This window comes from Taudactylus pleione, unplaced genomic scaffold, assembly GCF_031769625.1.
Source record: "Taudactylus pleione unplaced genomic scaffold, aTauple2 ptg000194l, whole genome shotgun sequence".
In the NCBI taxonomy this organism is placed as follows: Eukaryota; Metazoa; Chordata; class Amphibia; order Anura; family Myobatrachidae; genus Taudactylus; species Taudactylus pleione.
Window position 1 is genome coordinate 93,075 of NW_028284596.1, and position 19,036 is coordinate 112,110.

Sequence of the window (19,036 nt, forward strand, 5' to 3'; positions counted from 1 at the left end):
TCTGTTCAGCAGGCTTAGCCCTAGAGGACCTCATTCAGGATGGTCTTTGTATCATTTGCTACACAGCCCCAGGCTCCTCAGCCCCCGGTGTCTCACCCCAAGGACCCACCCTGGGCGGCTTTTTCACAAATGCTGACAAAACTTACGGACCACATAGCAGTCACCGTAGTGGCTCCCCCTGTGGGATGGCCACAGCATGTACGCCCTGTAAATCCTGTGCCTCCCCCATGGGTAGACGTACTTCAGTACAGAGCTTGGCTAATACCTCCTATGGTTTTTCAGCAAATGCTACTAAAGGAAAAGCCTTTACCTACTAAGTCTAGTAAAGTGCCCTGTTATCTTCTTAGTCCACTCAGTTATCTGACTCGGACATATCATCTGGGGAAGCAAAAGACGCAGACCTCTCTGTCTGACTCCGTCTCAGGAGAAAAGGAGCCACCCTCTAAACTAAATATACCTGCTGTTATGAGAGTGGTAAAATCTATTTTACAAATAGTAGAGGATGAGCTTGCTCCTAAGAAAAATAATGCACTTTTAAAAGACAAAAGGTTGTTTTACCACAATTCCCTCAATCAGATCAGCTATCTGATCACAGGAGTGAAGCATGGAATATGCCCGTAAAAGGTTTCAAATTCCAAAGTGATTCAGTTCTTTTAACCCGTTTCCAGCTGCTGATTGCACTAAATGGGAAGTTCCCCCAGCGTTGGATTCTCATGTGACATGTCTGGTTAATAATGCCACCTTGCCCATTCATACTGCAACCTCCTTAAAGGAGACTACAGACAGACGTATAGAAGCTTGTCATAAATCCATTTACTCTCTTACAGGAGCTATTGCTCGTCCTGCTAGGGCTACGGCCTGGGTGGCGAAAGCCATTGAGAGTTGGGCAGAGGCCCTAGAAGAGGCCTTTCCCTGGTTTGGCATCAGACCACGTCACATGCTTGGGTAAGAGAAGTGGTCTCCCATGAATACGCCCTCTCCTTCCTGAGGCGATTTCCCCCCTCCCCCAACTTTTCTTTTGATCTGGGCCTCCATCGGACTCGATCAAGGCCTTGCTCCTCCAAAAAGCCATTCAGTGCTTACTGAATTAAGGGGTAATAATTTGGGCTCACAACGGGGCAAGGGTTATTATTCTACCCTTTTCTTAGTTCAGAAGCCCAATGGGTCTCATCGGCCTATCTTCAACCTCAAGTCTCTGAACAAATTTTCTCAGGGTGCCCAGGTTTCGTATGGAAACCCTCCGTTCCATTATCCTAGCTATGGAGCCTGGAGATTTTATGGTATCCCTAGACATTCAGGACACTTATCTACATGTACCTAAAGGCGCCTTCTCATCAACAATATATCCGGTTTGTTACACTGCAGCAGCATTACCAATTTCAGGCTCTGCCATTTTGGCCTCTCAATGGCCCCTCGAGTCTTTACCAAGATCATGACCGTAATGGCGGCCTCTCTTCGTCGTCAAGGGATCAGACTGCTCCCGTACTTAGACGATCTCTTGCTGTTGGCCAGCTCCCCAGAGACTCTTCACCGCCATCTGCAGGTAACCATTACTTTCCTACAACAGCACGGTTGGCTGATCAACTACAAAAAGTCCTCCCTGACAACCTCTCAAAGGATGGTACATTTGGGAACCCTCCTGGACTCTCGAGTTCAGAGCATCTTTCTAACGGCGGACAAGATTTCAGCACTACAGCACAGACTACTCAGACTGCTTCACAATAGCAGAGTATCGATTCACTCTGCAATGCAGGCCATGGGATCAATGGTGTCCACCTTCGACATGGTGGAATTCGCCCAGTTTCACTTCAGGCCACTGCAAGACCTGATCCTCTCCAGGTGGAACGGGCTTCCCCATCTGCTCAGCTCCCAGAAGATGAGCCAGCCCCAGAGGTTCGCCTGTCCCTAACCTGGTGGCTACAGACATTCTATTTGAACCAGGGTCATCCCTTTTGGATTCCGGACTGGGCTCTCCTCACCACAGACGCAATCCTCCGCGGGTGGGGCGCAGTAACCGCCAAGCACTCCTTCCAGGGCGGATGGTCCCCATTCGAGGCAGTGTTGCCAATCAATATCTTGGAACTTTGAGCCATCTACAGAGCTCTCACTTTGGCTCAGCATATTCTGAAAAACAGGCCAGTACAAGTACAGTCCGGCAACGCCACGGTTATGGCCTACCTCAATCACCAAGGGGCACTCAAAGTCAGTCAGCAATGACAAGTGTCCCGCATTCACACATGGGTCGAACACAATCTCCCAGCCATCTCCGCAGTGTTCATCCTGAGGATTCTCGATTGGGAAGTGGATTTCCTCAGCCGTCACGACGTGCATGCAGGAGAATGGTCTCTACTTCCAGAAGTCTTTCAGCTTCTGGTGGACAAATGGGGTCTTCGAAAAGTGGATCTCATGGCCTCAAGACACAACCACAAACTTAAAATTTATGGAGGCAGACAAAGGACCCCGACGCGGCCTTCATAGACGCCTTGTCAGTGAAATTGAACTTCCATTTGGCATATCTCTTCCCTCCAATATCCCTGCTTCCTCGAGTACTTTGGAAGTTCAGACAGGAGGGGTGGCACAATCATGTTAATAGCTCCAGCTTGGCCCAGACGTCATTGATACTCCGATCTTCATAGGCTCTCCATAAGCCGTTCCTCTTCAACTTCCTCTACGAGTATACCTGTTGTCTCAGGGTCCATATCTACATCCGGACCTAGCCAGTCTGTCTTTATCGGCTTGACTCTTGAGACTTCTCTCCTAATGGCTAAGGGTTTCTCCAGCTCTGTAGTCCACACCATGCTCGTAGCACGTAAACCGGCATCAGCAAGAATTTACCACAGAATTTGGCTTACATATTTCCAATGGCGTGCTCCAAGAAACTATGACCCTCAAGTCTTTAAAGTTTCTCATATTCTTGCCTTTCTTCAGGCTGGCCTAGATCTAGGCCTCTGCCTAGCATCTCTCAAAGTGCAGGTCTCTGCTTTGTCTATCTGTTTTCAGCACAGAATTACTCCTATACCAGATGTTCACACCTTCATGCTGGGTGTTCTACGTATACACCCTCCCTTTTTTCTGCTGTGGCTCCATGGGATTTGTCAGTGGTGCTCAAAGCACTTCAGAAACCTCCATTCGAACCCCTGAAATCAGTGGATGTCAAATGGCTAACTGTGTTTCTTCTGGCTATAGCATCTGCACAATAGGGTATCGGATTTAGGGGTGCTTTCATGTCGCTCCCCCCCTTTTAAATATTTCATCACAACAGGGCTGTTCTTCAAACACACCCAGGCTCCCTTCCACCTGAATGAGGAAATTGTGGTTCCGGCCTTTAATTCACCAGACCTCTCGGCGGATGAGGTCTCTTTGGATGTGGTCCGTGCTCTGAAGATCTGCGTGGACCGTACTACTTCCATCAGGAAATCGGACTCCCTCTTTGTCCTTTTATGGATTCCATAAGAAGGGATGGCCAGCTAACAAACAGACTCTGGCCAGATGGATTTCCATGACTATCTCACAGGCTTACACAGTCTGGCCTTCCTGTGCCAGCTACAGTATCTGCTTATTCTACTCGCTCTGTGGGTCCCTCGTGGGCAGCCCAGCGTGGTGCCTCATCTGAACAGCTATGCAAGGCGGCCACCTGGTCCTCTGTCCACACTTTTCTTAGGTTTTATGCCTTTGATATGTTTGCCTCTCAGGAGGACCCTACGCCTGAAGGAAGCATCCTATCAGCTCAGGAGCGTTCCCACCCTTGAACTGCTTTGGGACATCTCCAATGTCTCCCTGTGGAGCCCTGTGAACCCTGAAGAAGAAAAGGAGTTATGGTAATGGTTACCCTTGTTAACTCTTTCTTCGAAGTCCATAGGGTCCACAGGACACCCGCCCTGACTCATCTGGCTTCTATGGGCTTCTCCTCTTGGTCACTTGTTCCCTTCTCTGTGTGAGAGTGTGATTCTTCAGTGTACCAGTCTTCCTTCTCTCCTATCCTGCTCCTGCCTTGGGCTTGTTAACAAAACTGAAGTGCCCTCAGGCTAGGGGCGGGGTATAGGAGGAAGGACAGGAGCATCCTGGGATTGAAAAGCTTTGCTGTTGGTGTCCGGTACTCCAGGTCCCACCTACACCCCAATGTCTCCCTGTAGACTTCGAAGAAAGAGTTAACGAAGGTAAGTTTTGCCATAACTCTCCTTTTATCTCTGGTCTCCAGCAGGTCAGCATATAGAGAGTGCAGTGCTGGTGTACCAGGTCCTGGGCAGCATAGAGAGAGACCAGCGGCCAGTGTGCCAGGTCCTGGGCAGCAGAGAGCTAGACCAGCAGCCAGTGCAGTGCTGGTGTGCCAGGTCCTGGTCAACGTACAGAGAGACAAATGGCCAATGCGGTGCTGGTGGGCCAGGTCCTGGGCAGCATAGAGACCAGCAGCCAGTGCAGTGCTGGCATGGTGGGTCCTGGTTAGCATAGAGATCAGTGCAGTGCTGGCATCAGTGGCAAGCGCAGGATTTTGAAAGTGGGGTTTCCAAATACAGAATACAGAGCCCCCCACCTCCTCTACCCACTGAGCTACCCCCTATATTAATTACACACACACATATATATATATATATATATATATATATACACACACTATAGACTTACCAAATAACGTCAGTATATCCCGAAAAGATCATAGTACACTGTACATCCCGTCATATTAATATACCACACGGCACAAAATACTACTACACAATCGACCAGATATAATACTACAACCCGTAGCTCATCTCAATCCCAAAAAGCTATTAGTATACGACACTCCCACAATACAATACTACACTCCCTAACCTACCTTCCCTATCAAATAAAGTAGGTATACACACACCCTGGTATATTACATCCTTAAGCCTATCTCAATTCACAGATAATCTATAAATATACACCCCCAGATACATTACTATACCTCTCATCCCCCCTTCCCATCCCTGATGCATAACTATACACCCCAGATACATTTACCTCACCCCCCATACATTACACCCCTCAACCCACCTCTCCCTCCAGGTTATATAAGTATATACCCCCACCTCACCCACTTAACATGAATAAGTACTGTACATCACCCTTACCTCTGATTGCAGTATTGTGTCCCTCACACCGGCTGCTGCCTGCATGGGACATGGACAGGCCCATCATAGCAGGAGGGGCGGGGCCTCATAGAGGGGGGTAGACTCTGGAAGAAGCAGGGAGACAGACAGGCCAGGCAGAGCAGGAGATAGAGGAGGGGGCGGGACTTGGATAGGGGGCGGGGAGAAGGGACTTAACTCATCCCCTGCAGGGGAGAAAGAAGAACAGGTGGCCTAGCACAGACGCAATGTTGCAGCTTGTTAATGGAGCAGTGCTGAAGCCTTTGCTCTGCCCTCCTATGAGAAGGGTGCCAGCAGCTGCCTGCAATGCATGCGCTAGTCACAGTAACAGGGCGCCGCTGATCCTAACAGAAAACTGCTCTGTACTTACAGACAGACATCTGTCTGTAGCAGTTCACAGGCAGGATCATCTGCACTCTGCGGGGCCCCCTCCGAGCCCGGGTCCGATACACCAGTTCCGGTTGTACCCCCCTGATGGCGACAGCGACGCAGACAACACACACACTGACAGACACTCACAAAGACAACACACACACTGACAGACACTCACAAAGACAACACACACACACACTGACACTCACAAAGATAACACACACACTGACAGACACTCACAAAGACAACACACACACTGACAGACACTCACAAAGACAACACACACACTGACAGACACTCACAGAGACAACACACACACACACTGACAGACACTCACAGAGACAACACACACACACACTGACAGACATAAAGACAACACACACACACAGACAGACACTCACAAAGACAACACACACACACACTGACAGACACTCACAGACAACAAACACACACACTGACAGACACTCACAGACAACAAACACACACACTGACAGACACTCACAAAGACAACACACACACACACACACTGACAGACACAAAGACAACACACACAGACAGACACTCACAAAGACAACACACACACACACTGACAAACAACAAACACAGACACTCACAAAGACAACACACACACTGACAGACACTCACAGAGACAACACACACACACACACTGACAGACATAAAGACAACACACACACACACTGACAGACACAAAGACAACACACACACACAGACAGACACTCACAAAGACAACACACACACACACTGACAGACACTCACAGACAACAAACACACTGACAGACACTCACAGAGACAACACACACACACACTGACAGACACAAAGACAACACACACACACTGACAGACACAAAGACAACACACACACACAGACAGACACTCACAAAGACAACACACACACACACTGACAGACACTCACAGACAACAAACACACACACTGACAGACACTCACAAAGACAACACACACACTGACAGACACTCACAGACAACAAACACACACACTGACAGACACTCACAAAGACAACACACACACTGACAGACACTCACAGAGACAACACACACACACACTGACAGACACTCACAGAGACACACACACACACTGACAGACATAAAGACAACACACACACACACTGACAGACACAAAGACAACACACACACACAGACAGACACTCACAAAGACAACACACACACACACACTGACAGACACTCACAGACAACAAACACACTGACAGACACTCACAGAGACAACACACACACACACTGACAGACACAAAGACAACACACACACACACTGACAGACATAAAGACAACACACACACACACACAGACAGACACTCACAAAGACAACACACACACACACTGACAGACACTCACAGACAACAAACACACACACTGACAGACACTCACAGACAACAAACACACACACTGACAGACACTCACAAAGACAACACACACACACACTGACAGACACTCACAGACAACAAACACACACACTGACAGACACTCACAGACAACAAACACACACACTGACAGACACTCACAAAGACAACACACACACACACTGACAGACACAAAGACAACACACACACACAGACAGACACTCACAAAGACAACACACACACACACTGACAAACAACAAACACACACACTGACAGACACTCACAAAGACAACACACACACTGACAGACACTCACAGAGACAACACACACACACACACTGACAGACATAAAGACAACACACACACACACTGACAGACACAAAGACAACACACACACAGACAGACACTCACAAAGACAACACACACACACACTGACAGACACTCACAGACAACAAACACACTGACAGACACTCACAGAGACAACACACACACACACTGACAGACATAAAGACAACACACACACACACTGACAGACACAAAGACAACACACACACACTGACAGACACTCACAAAGACAACACACACACACACACTGACAGACACTCACAGACAACAAACACACTGACAGACACTCACAGAGACAACACACACACACACTGACAGACACAAAGACAACACACACACACAGACAGACACTCACAAAGACAACACACACACACACTGACAGACACTCACAGACAACAAACACACACACTGACAGACACTCACAAAGACAACACACACACTGACAGACACTCACAAAGACAACACACACACTGACAGACACTCACAGAGACAACACACACACACACTGACAGACACTCACAGAGACACACACACACACACACACTGACAGACATAAAGACAACACACACACACACTGACAGACACAAAGACAACACACACACACAGACAGACACTCACAAAGACAACACACACACACACACTGACAGACACTCACAGACAACAAACACACTGACAGACACTCACAGAGACAACACACACACACACTGACAGACACAAAGACAACACACACACACAGACAGACACTCACAAAGACAACACACACACACACTGACAGACACTCACAGACAACAAACACACACACTGACAGACACTCACAAAGACAACACACACACTGACAGACACTCACAGACAACAAACACACACACTGACAGACACTCACAAAGACAACACACACACTGACAGACACTCACAAAGACAACACACACACTCAGACAGACACTCACAAAGACAACACACACACACACTGACAGACACTCACAGACAACAAACACACACACTGACAGACACTCACAAAGACAACACACACACACAGACAGACACTCACAAAGACAACACACACACACACTGACAAACACTCACAGACAACAAACACACACACTGACAGACACTCACAAAGACAACACACACACACACTGACAGACACTCACAGACAACACACACACACAGACAGACACTCACAAAGACAACACACACACACACACTGACAGACACTCACAGACAACAAACACACACACTGACAGACACTCACAAAGACAACACACACACTGACAGACACTCACAAAGACAACACACACACTGACAGACACTCACAAAGACAACACACACACACACTGACCGACACAAAGACAACACACACACACAGACAGACACTCACAAAGACAACACACACACTGACAGACACTCACAAAGACAACACACACACTGACAGACACTCACAAAGACAACACACACACACACTGACAGACACTAACAAAGACAACACACACACACACACTGACACTCACAAAGATAACACACACACTGACACTCACAAAGATAACACACACACTGACAGACACTCACAAAGTCAACACACACACACACTGACAGACACAAAGACAACACACAGACGGACACTCACAAAGACAACACACACACACTGACAGACACTCACAAAGACAACACACACACACTGACACTCACAAAGACAACACACACACACTGACACTCACAAAGACAACACACACACTGACAGACACTCACAAAGACAACACACACACACACACACTGACAGACACTCACAAAGACAACACACACACACACATACAGGCAAACAATGACAGTATACACAAGTTCTGGTTGTAGCCCCTGATGGCAGCAGCGACGCAGACAGCACACACACACTGACAGACACTCACAAAGACAACACACACACATAGGCAAACAATGACAGTATAATTTATTAAAGAACACCCCCTCCTCGCCCCCGCACCTGCGGCTCCAAGATAGAGTGCCGGGAATAGAAAGCCTCTCAGCCGCCTCTCACAATGCCCCATCTGCCAGGGAGGAGCTGCGCGCTGCCGCTACAGCTCCCCCTACATTCAGCCAGCAGCACAGCCCCAGCCCGTTGTATGTTAGCTGAACTCCGGCTGCTCCTTCTCTTTAGAAGAAAAAAAAATCAGCTGCGCGGCGATAGAGCGGCGGCCAGGGAGGGTTTCTAGGTACTCGGAACCCCCCCCCCGCGTGCGCGTATGGCTGGCATGGTGGGTCATGGGCAGCACAGAGAGAGAACAGCGGCCAGGAAAGTGTCAGGTCCTGGTCATCAGACAGTACATCTATACTGTTCTTAGGCCATTACATTGTATCACAGTAATCTGATCTCAGAATTTCCACAACCATGAAGTGCTATAATGAAATAATTTGGTGATGGGGACTAGAGACTTGCTCGTCATTCATATCTTTTGCCATCCTTTTTTTACTCAAATAGTAGAGTACAATACTCATCAAAATATTCCATCTTCCCTCATTTTTTATATCTTTCTTTTATTGTTGCAACGATATTTTTATCTAGGTACCCAGCACGTGAGCACTGAGCACTGCCTTATTGCTCTACATCCACTAGACTTCTGTCATTTTTTGATATTTAATTTATTTTGGTGATAGTTTTTACATTGCTGTACATTTTAGACTTGTATGTTTTATCATTGTGACAATTAATTCCATGTTTCTTATGTCTGGGTAATTGTTCCACTAGCGCAGTTACTATTTGTCTTTGGATGCTCCGTTGCTGTTCTGCTCTGCTCCTCTTACTGTCCTTCAGTCCTGTCTGGGCTATTGGCAGACGTTTTGGAGGAACTGAAGCATAGAGTTGTGTTCTTCCACATCTAGCCTCAATACACCATGAAACACGATATATCTGGTGTGAGTGAGCCGTCGGGTCCTATGTAACTTTGCTAGTTGGGGGCGGCTGTTTTTTGTTTTGTTTTTAACCGAAAATGCATCAAGTCACAATGTGATGCGACTATGACACACCAGCAGACTGCTCTGAGTAATGTGATATGTGACACCTGTATATCTGTGTGCTCCTGAGTCTGTATATAGGAGACTGTGCTGAGTAATGTGATATGTGACACCTGTATATCTGTGTGCTCCTGAGTCTGTATATGGGAGACTGCGCTGAGTAATGTGATATGTGGCACCTGTATATCTGTGTGCTCCTGAGTTTGTATATGGGAGACTGCGCTGAGTAATGTGATATGTGGCACCTGTATATCTGTGTGCTCCTGAGTTTGTATATGGGAGACTGCGCTGAGTAATGTGATATGTGACACCTGTATATCTGTGTGCTCCTGTCTGTATATAGGAGACTGCGCTGAGTAATGTGATATGTGACATCTGTATATCTGTGTGCTCCTGAGTTTGTATATGGGAGACTGCGCTGAGTAATGTGATATGTGACACCTGTATATCTGTGTGCTCCTGAGTCTGTATATAGGAGACTGTGCTGAGTAATGTGATATGTGACACCTGTATATCTGTGTGCTCCTGTCTGTATATAGGAGACTGCGCTGAGTAATGTGATATGTCACACCTGTATATCTGTGTGCTCCTGAGGCTGTATATGGGAGACTGTGCTGAGTAATGTGATATGTGACACCTGTATATCTGTGTGCACCTGTATATCTGTGTGCTCCTGAGTCTGTATATGGGAGACTGTGCTGAGTAATGTGATATGTGACACCTGTATATCTGTGTGCTCCTGAGTTTGTATATGGGAGACTGCGCTGAGTAATGTGATACCCGTATATCTGTGTGCTCCTGTCTGTATATGGGAGACTGCGCTGAGTAATGTGATATGTGGCACCTGTATATCTGTGTGCTCCTGAGTTTGTATATGGGAGACTGCGCTGAGTAATGTGATATGTGACACCTGTATATCTGTGTGCTCCTGAGTCTGTATATGGGAGACTGTGCTGAGTAATGTGATATGTGACACCTGTATACCTGTGTGCTCCTGAGTCTGTATATGGGAGACTGCGCTGAGTAATGTGATATGTGACACCTGTATATCTGTGTGCTCCTGAGTCTGTATATGGGAGACTACGCTGAGTAATGTGATGTGACACCTGTATATCTGTGTGCTCCTGTCTGTATATAGGAGACTGCGCTGAGTAATGTGATGTGACACCTGTATATCTGTGTGCTCCTGTCTGTATATAGGAGACTGCGCTGAGTAATGTACAGACTCAGGAGCACACAGATATACAGGTGTCACATATCACATTACTCTGCACAGTCTCCCATATACAGACTCAGGAGCACACAGATATTCAGGTTTCACATATACTCAGCGCAGTCTCCCATATACAGACTCAGGAGCACACAGATATACAGGTGTCATATATCACATTACTCAGCGTAGTCTCCCATATACAGACTCAGGAGCACACATATTACATTACTCAGCACAGTCTCCCATATACAAACTCCGGAGCACACAGATATACAGTGTCACATATCACATTACTCAGCGCAGTCTCCCATATACAGACTCAGGAGCACACAGATATACAGGTGTCACATATACTCAGCGCAGTCTCCCATATACAGACTCAGGAGCACACAGATATACAGGTGTCACCTATCACATTACTCAGCACAGTCTCCCATATACAGACTCAGGAGCACACAGATATACAGGTGTCACATATCACATTACTCAGCACAGTCTCCCATATACAGACTCAGGAGCACACAGATATACAGGTGTCACCTATCACATTACTCAGCGCAGTCTCCCATATACAGACTCAGGAGCACACAGATATACAGGTGTCACATATCATATTACTCAGCGCAGTCTCCCATATACAGACTCAGGAGCACACAGATATACAGGTGTCACATATCACATTACTCAGCACAGTCTCCCATATACAGACTCAGGAGCACACAGATATACAGGTGTCACATATCACATTACTCTGCACAGTCTCCCATATACAGACTCAGGAGCACACAGATATTCAGGTTTCACATATACTCAGCGCAGTCTCCCATATACAGACTCAGGAGCACACAGATATACAGGTGTCATATATCACATTACTCAGCGTAGTCTCCCATATACAGACTCAGGAGCACACATATTACATTACTCAGCACAGTCTCCCATATACAAACTCCGGAGCACACAGATATACAGTGTCACATATCACATTACTCAGCGCAGTCTCCCATATACAGACTCAGGAGCACACAGATATACAGGTGTCACATATACTCAGCGCAGTCTCCCATATACAGACTCAGGAGCACACAGATATACAGGTGTCACATATCACATTACTCAGCACAGTCTCCCATATACAGACTCAGGAGCACACAGATATACAGGTGTCACCTATCACATTACTCAGCGCAGTCTCCTATATACAGACTCAGGAGCACACAGATATACAGGTGTCACATATCACATTACTCAGCGCAGTCTCCTATATACAGACTCAGGAGCACACAGATATACAGGTGTCACATATCACATTACTCAGCACAGTCTCCCATATACAGACTCAGGAGCACACAGATATACAGGTGTCACATATCATATTACTCAGCGCAGTCTCCCATATACAGACTCAGGAGCACACAGATATACAGGTGTCACATATACTCAGCACAGTCTCCCATATACAGACTCAGGAGCACACAGATATACAGGTGTCACATATCACATTACTCAGCACAGTCTCCCATATACAGACTCAGGAGCACACAGATATACAAGTGTCACATATACTCAGCACAGTCTCCCATATACAGACTCAGGAGCACACAGATATACAGGTGTCACATATCACATTACTCAGCACAGTCTCCCATATACAGACTCAGGAGCACACAGATATACAAGTGTCACATATACTCAGCGCAGTCTCCCATATACAGACTCAGGAGCACACAGATATACAGGTGTCACATATCATATTACTCAGCGCAGTCTCCTATATACAGACTCAGGAGCACACAGATGTACAGGTGTCACATATCAGATTACTCAGCGCAGTCTCCTATATACAGACTCAGGAGCACACAGATGTACAGGTGTCACATATCACATTACTCAGCGCAGTCTCCTATATACAGACTCAGGAGCACACAGATATACAGGTGTCACATATCACATTACTCAGCGCAGTCTCCTATATACAGACTCAGGAGCACACAGATATACAGGTGTCACATATCACATTACTCAGCACAGTCTCCTATATACAGACTCAGGAGCACACAGATATACAGGTGTCACATATCACAGTCAGCGCAGTCTCCCATATACAGACTCAGGAGCACACAAATATACAGGTGTCACATATCACATTACTCAGCGCAGTCTCCTATATACAGACTCAGGAGCACACAGATATACAGGTGTCACATATCACATTACTCAGCACAGTCTCCTATATACAGACTCAGGAGCACACAGATATACAGGTGTCACATATCACAGTCAGCGCAGTCTCCCATATACAGACTCAGGAGCACACAAATATACAGGTGTCACATATCACATTACTCAGCGCAGTCTCCTGGTGCGTCCTGATCGCGTCACACTGCAATTTAGATGTATACTTGGTAAAAATGACGCTCTACGCTAGCAGAGTCTCCCAGGACCAGGCGTGCTGAGGGGCTGTTTGGCGCGATTGCAGCAGAGAGATGAGTGAGGTCCTGTCTGGACCTCTCTGCTGCCTCTCCCACTGCTTTACCTCTTTGCAGGGGTAGAACATAACTACCATCTGTGTCCTACAGTCTCTGAGTAATGGCTTTACTGAGAGTTCTGTATAAAAAAAGGTTTTTTTTTGTTGTTTCCCCACTTTACTACTCCTGGGTGCTGGTCTCTGGTGGTCTAGTAATAACCCAGAAACGACTGTACCCCTGCTAGGAGCCGCCAGTGGCATTAGCTACGATGAAGTCTGTTTGGGGAGCAGCTTACCTGACCCCTTGTCTGGCCGCTCCCCTGCACCTGAGGAGGTGGCTGGAGAGTGGTGACACTGACTCCGCTGGAGGAGGGTGATGGAGCGGTCAGCGGTAGAGTGTGTGACGCTGACAGCCCTAGAAAAACTCTGCTCTCTTCATTTAGGTGGGGTGTAGGGGAGGAGTAGCCGGTGCTGCTCCCAGAGAAGTTTACTCTTTGGTGCCCAGACTCCTGCAGCTCCACCTACACCCCACAGTTCCAGTGTCCCCCTTGGATGAAAGGAAAAAAAACACATATATATATAATTTTTTATTTGCTCACTTTACTACCACTGGGAGGTTGCTACAAGCCACCAGCACACAAGCACAGTGTCCTGTTAGATACATAATGTCCTCCCTTCCTCTGCTATAAATACATAATATCTCTAACATGTGTTCTCTTTAGAATGTGCCTGGCTAGCCATGGAAAGGGAAGGACCTGATGAGCTCGGTGCTATTCTATGGGTACACCATCACCATCTAGTGGCTAATGATGGTAGTGCAGCTTCCTTTCAAGAAAGCATTCTATATGCTACTGAGTGCAATATCCCAGAGCCGGCTGATTGTGCAGCTGCATCAAATGGTACAATATAATATGTTTTACTTGTCACTTACACATTGTAGATGTAGCTATTTAGTGAGGTGAATGTGCGTTTGTGCATTCAGTGTTCTCCCCAGAACTATTTTTCCAGCCGGGTGGCATCCAAAAGTAGCCGGGTGGGGGCCCTTATATATCTGTATCAGGTGAGTGACACGTCCAGCAATCACTGCTGACATACTGATTGCTGGACGTGGCACTCACCTGATACAGATATGGGGCATACAGCTGCCAGTATGTTATAGGACTGGTTACACTCGCTGCTGACATACTGATTGCTGGACGTGTCACCTGATACAGATATGGGGCATACAGCTGCCAGTATGTTATGGGGCTGGTCACACTCACTGCTGCATACTGATTGCTGGACGTCTCACCTGATACAGATATGGGGCATACAGCTGCCAGTATGTTATGGGGCTGGTCACACTCACTGCTGCATACTGATTGCTGGACGTCTCACCTGATACAGATATGGGACATACAGCTGCCAGTATGTTATGGGGCTGGTTACACTCGCTGCTGACATACTGATTGCTGGACGTGTCACCTGATACAGATATGGGACATACAGCTGCCAGTATGTTATGGGGCTGGTCACACTCGCTGCTGACATACTGATTGCTGGACGTGTCACCTGATACAGATATGGGGCATACAGCTGCCAGTATGTTATGGGGCTGGTTACACTCGCTGCTGACATACTGATTGCTGGACATCTCACCTGATACAGATATGGGGCATACAGCTGCCAGTATGTTATAGGACTGGTTACACTCGCTGCTGACATACTGATTGCTGGACGTGGCACTCACCTGATACAGATATGGGGCATACAACTGCCAGTATGTTATAGGACTGGTTACACTCGCTGCTGACATACTGATTGCTGGACGTCTCACCTGATACAGATGTGGGACATACAACTGCCAGTATGTTATAGGACTGGTTACACTCGCTGCTGACATACTGATTGCTGGACGTGTCACCTGATACAGATATGGGGCATACAGCTGCCAGTATGTTATGGGGCTGGTTACACTCGCTGCTGACATACTGATTGCTGGACATCTCACCTGATACAGATATGGGGCATACAGCTGCCAGTATGTTATGGGGCTGGTTACACTCGCTGCTGACATACTGATTGCTGGACGTCTCACCTGATACAGATATGGGGCATACAGCTGCCAGTATGTTATGGGGCTGGTCACACTCACTGCTGCATACTGATTGCTGGACGTGTCACCTGATACAGATATGGGACATACAGCTGCCAGTATGTTATGGGACTGGTTACACTCGCTGCTGACATACTGATTGCTGGACATGTCACTCACATGATACAGATATGGGGCATACAGCTGCCAGTATGTTATGGGGCTGGTTACACTCACTGCTGCATACTGATTGCTGGACGTGTCACCTGATACAGATATGGGACATACAGCTGCCAGTATGTTATGGGACTGGTTACACTCGCTGCTGACATACTGATTGCTGGACGTGTCACCTGATACAGATATGGGACATACAGCTGCCAGTATGTTATGGGACTGGTTACACTCGCTGCTGACATACTGATTGCTGGACGTGTCACCTGATACAGATATGGGACATACAGCTGCCAGTATGTTATGGGACTGGTTACACTCGCTGCTGACATACTGATTGCTGGACGTGTCACCTGATACAGATATGGGGCATACAGCTGCCAGTATGTTATAGGACTGGTTACACTCGCTGCTGACATACTGATTGCTGGACATCTCACCTGATACAGATATGGGGCATACAGCTGCCAGTATGTTATAGGACTGGTTACACTCGCTGCTGACATACTGATTGCTGGACGTGGCACTCACCTGATACAGATATGGGGCATACAACTGCCAGTATGTTATAGGACTGGTTACACTCGCTGCTGACATACTGATTGCTGGACGTGTCACCTGATACAGATATGGGGCATACAGCTGCCAGTATGTTATGGGGCTGGTTACACTCGCTGCTGACATACTGATTGCTGGACATCTCACCTGATACAGATATGGGGCATACAGCTGCCAGTATGTTATAGGACTGGTTACACTCGCTGCTGACATACTGATTGCTGGACGTGGCACTCACCTGATACAGATATGGGGCATACAACTGCCAGTATGTTATAGGACTGGTTACACTCGCTGCTGACATACTGATTGCTGGACGTCTCACCTGATACAGATGTGGGACATACAACTGCCAGTATGTTATAGGACTGGTTACACTCGCTGCTGACATACTGATTGCTGGACGTGTCACCTGATACAGATATGGGGCATACAGCTGCCAGTATGTTATGGGGCTGGTTACACTCGCTGCTGACATACTGATTGCTGGACGTGTCACCTGATACAGATATGGGGCATACAGCTGCCAGTATGTTATGGGGCTGGTTACACTCGCTGCTGACATACTGATTGCTGGACGTGTCACCTGATACAGATATGGGACATACAGCTGCCAGTATGTTATGGGGCTGGTTACACTCGCTGCTGACATACTGATTGCTGGACGTGTCACCTGATACAGATATGGGGCATACAGCTGCCAGTATGTTATAGGACTGGTTACACTCGCTGCTGACATACTGATTGCTGGACGTCTCACCTGATACAGATATGGTGGGTGACATAACATACTGGTAGCTGTGACCTCTCATGTGTCGCCCCATATCTGTAGCCTCACCCTTCTATTGTGGGGAACGGTTAACCCTAGAGGTCAGTGCTAATTTGCTTCCATTATGAATTCCCTGAGAGCTGTGGCTTATACTGACTCACGCACTGTCGTCTTGTGTTATAGATATTGTGTTTCTTCGTATTAATATGACGCATGAGGAGATATTTTATGCCCGGAAATGTCACTCCTTCCTGACCGGCGTCATCCTGGACTCCATACACCAGGGGAAATCTAAGCCCAGTATCTGCCCTGTGGTGACACTTGTGAGCATGCTGTGGGTAAGAATCAGTGATAAATAGGGAGCAATGATCCCGCTACCACACATAGATAACAAGAGATATGGTAAGAACTTACCTTTGTTATCTCTGTTTCTACGAAGTCCATAGGGTCCACAGGGTTGACCTTGGGGGTATAGGTTGGGAACCAAATCCGGGCACCACACAGTTAAAGCTTTTAGCTCCCAGGATGCACTTCGGTCCACTCTCCCTATAACCCCACCCCCAAGCCAGAGGCACCTCAGTTTGTAAGTAGCCAAAGGCCGGAGGAGGAGAGAAAAAGAGAGAGAAAACTGGAACACTCGATAACCATACTCACAGAAATGGGTGACGGAAAACCGGTGACCAGCCACACAGCCCATTCGAAGCCAGGTGCGTCAGGGCGGGCGCCCTGTGGACCCTATGGACTTCGTAGAAACAGAGATAACAAAGGTAAGTTCTTACCATATCTCTTGTTTTCTACTTCAGGGTCCATAGGGGGTCCACAGGGTTGACCTTGGGGATGTCCCAAAGCAGTTCAACCAAGGGAGGGGACGCTCCTGTGCTGAGAGGAGAATCCGCCGCCAAAAAGGAAGCATCCGGAGAGGCAAAGGAAACCAATGCCTAGAACCTTAAAAAGGTGTGGACAGAAGACCACGTGGCCATCTAGCAAGGCAAAACAGCCAAGGCGCCACAGCGAGCCACCCACGAGGGTTACATGGCCCGAGAAAAAACAAGCATCAACAACAGAAAGGCCTACCCATGGGTAGGCCCCTGAAGAAGACATACGAGGCCGTCCAGCCAACATTTGGCCATAGGCCGGCCATCCTTTCCTGTTAAAACCAGAAATTTCAGACCACCAATAAGGAGTCCGATTTCCGTCAGGAACCTGAACGGATCACATAAATCCACAGAGGCCGGACCACAGTCAATGAGGCCACACCAGCCGAGAGGACTGGGGACTGAATGGCCTCACCATAAGTTCCAGAATAATATGGAACCTAAAAATCACTAAGAAGAAACACAGGGTGAGAGCAACTCACACCCTGACCAGATGCCCTCCAGAAGAGGGAGCCACATGAGAACGCTCCCAATTCCGACACTCACCTGGGTGATATAAACTCCCTGAGAGAAAGAGAGAAAGCCAAAGCAATAGACCATGTAATGGCTATCACAACCAGCGGTTCCATTAACTTTCCCCGGAGTTAACGAAGAACCACTACTAACTCCCAAGGAGTCCCTAGGGAGG

General features: G+C 47.5%; 1 protein-coding gene across 1 annotated transcript in view; it reads left to right on the top strand.

Annotated features, from left to right (window-relative positions):
- KCTD19 (potassium channel tetramerization domain containing 19) overlaps positions 1 to 19,036 on the top strand; it is a 108,286-nt gene that overhangs the window by 81,624 nt on the left and 7,626 nt on the right. The window contains 2 exon segments of the mRNA XM_088476780.1: positions 14,621 to 14,797; positions 17,657 to 17,811. Coding sequence (XP_088332906.1) covers positions 14,621 to 14,797; positions 17,657 to 17,811 — 332 coding nt within the window.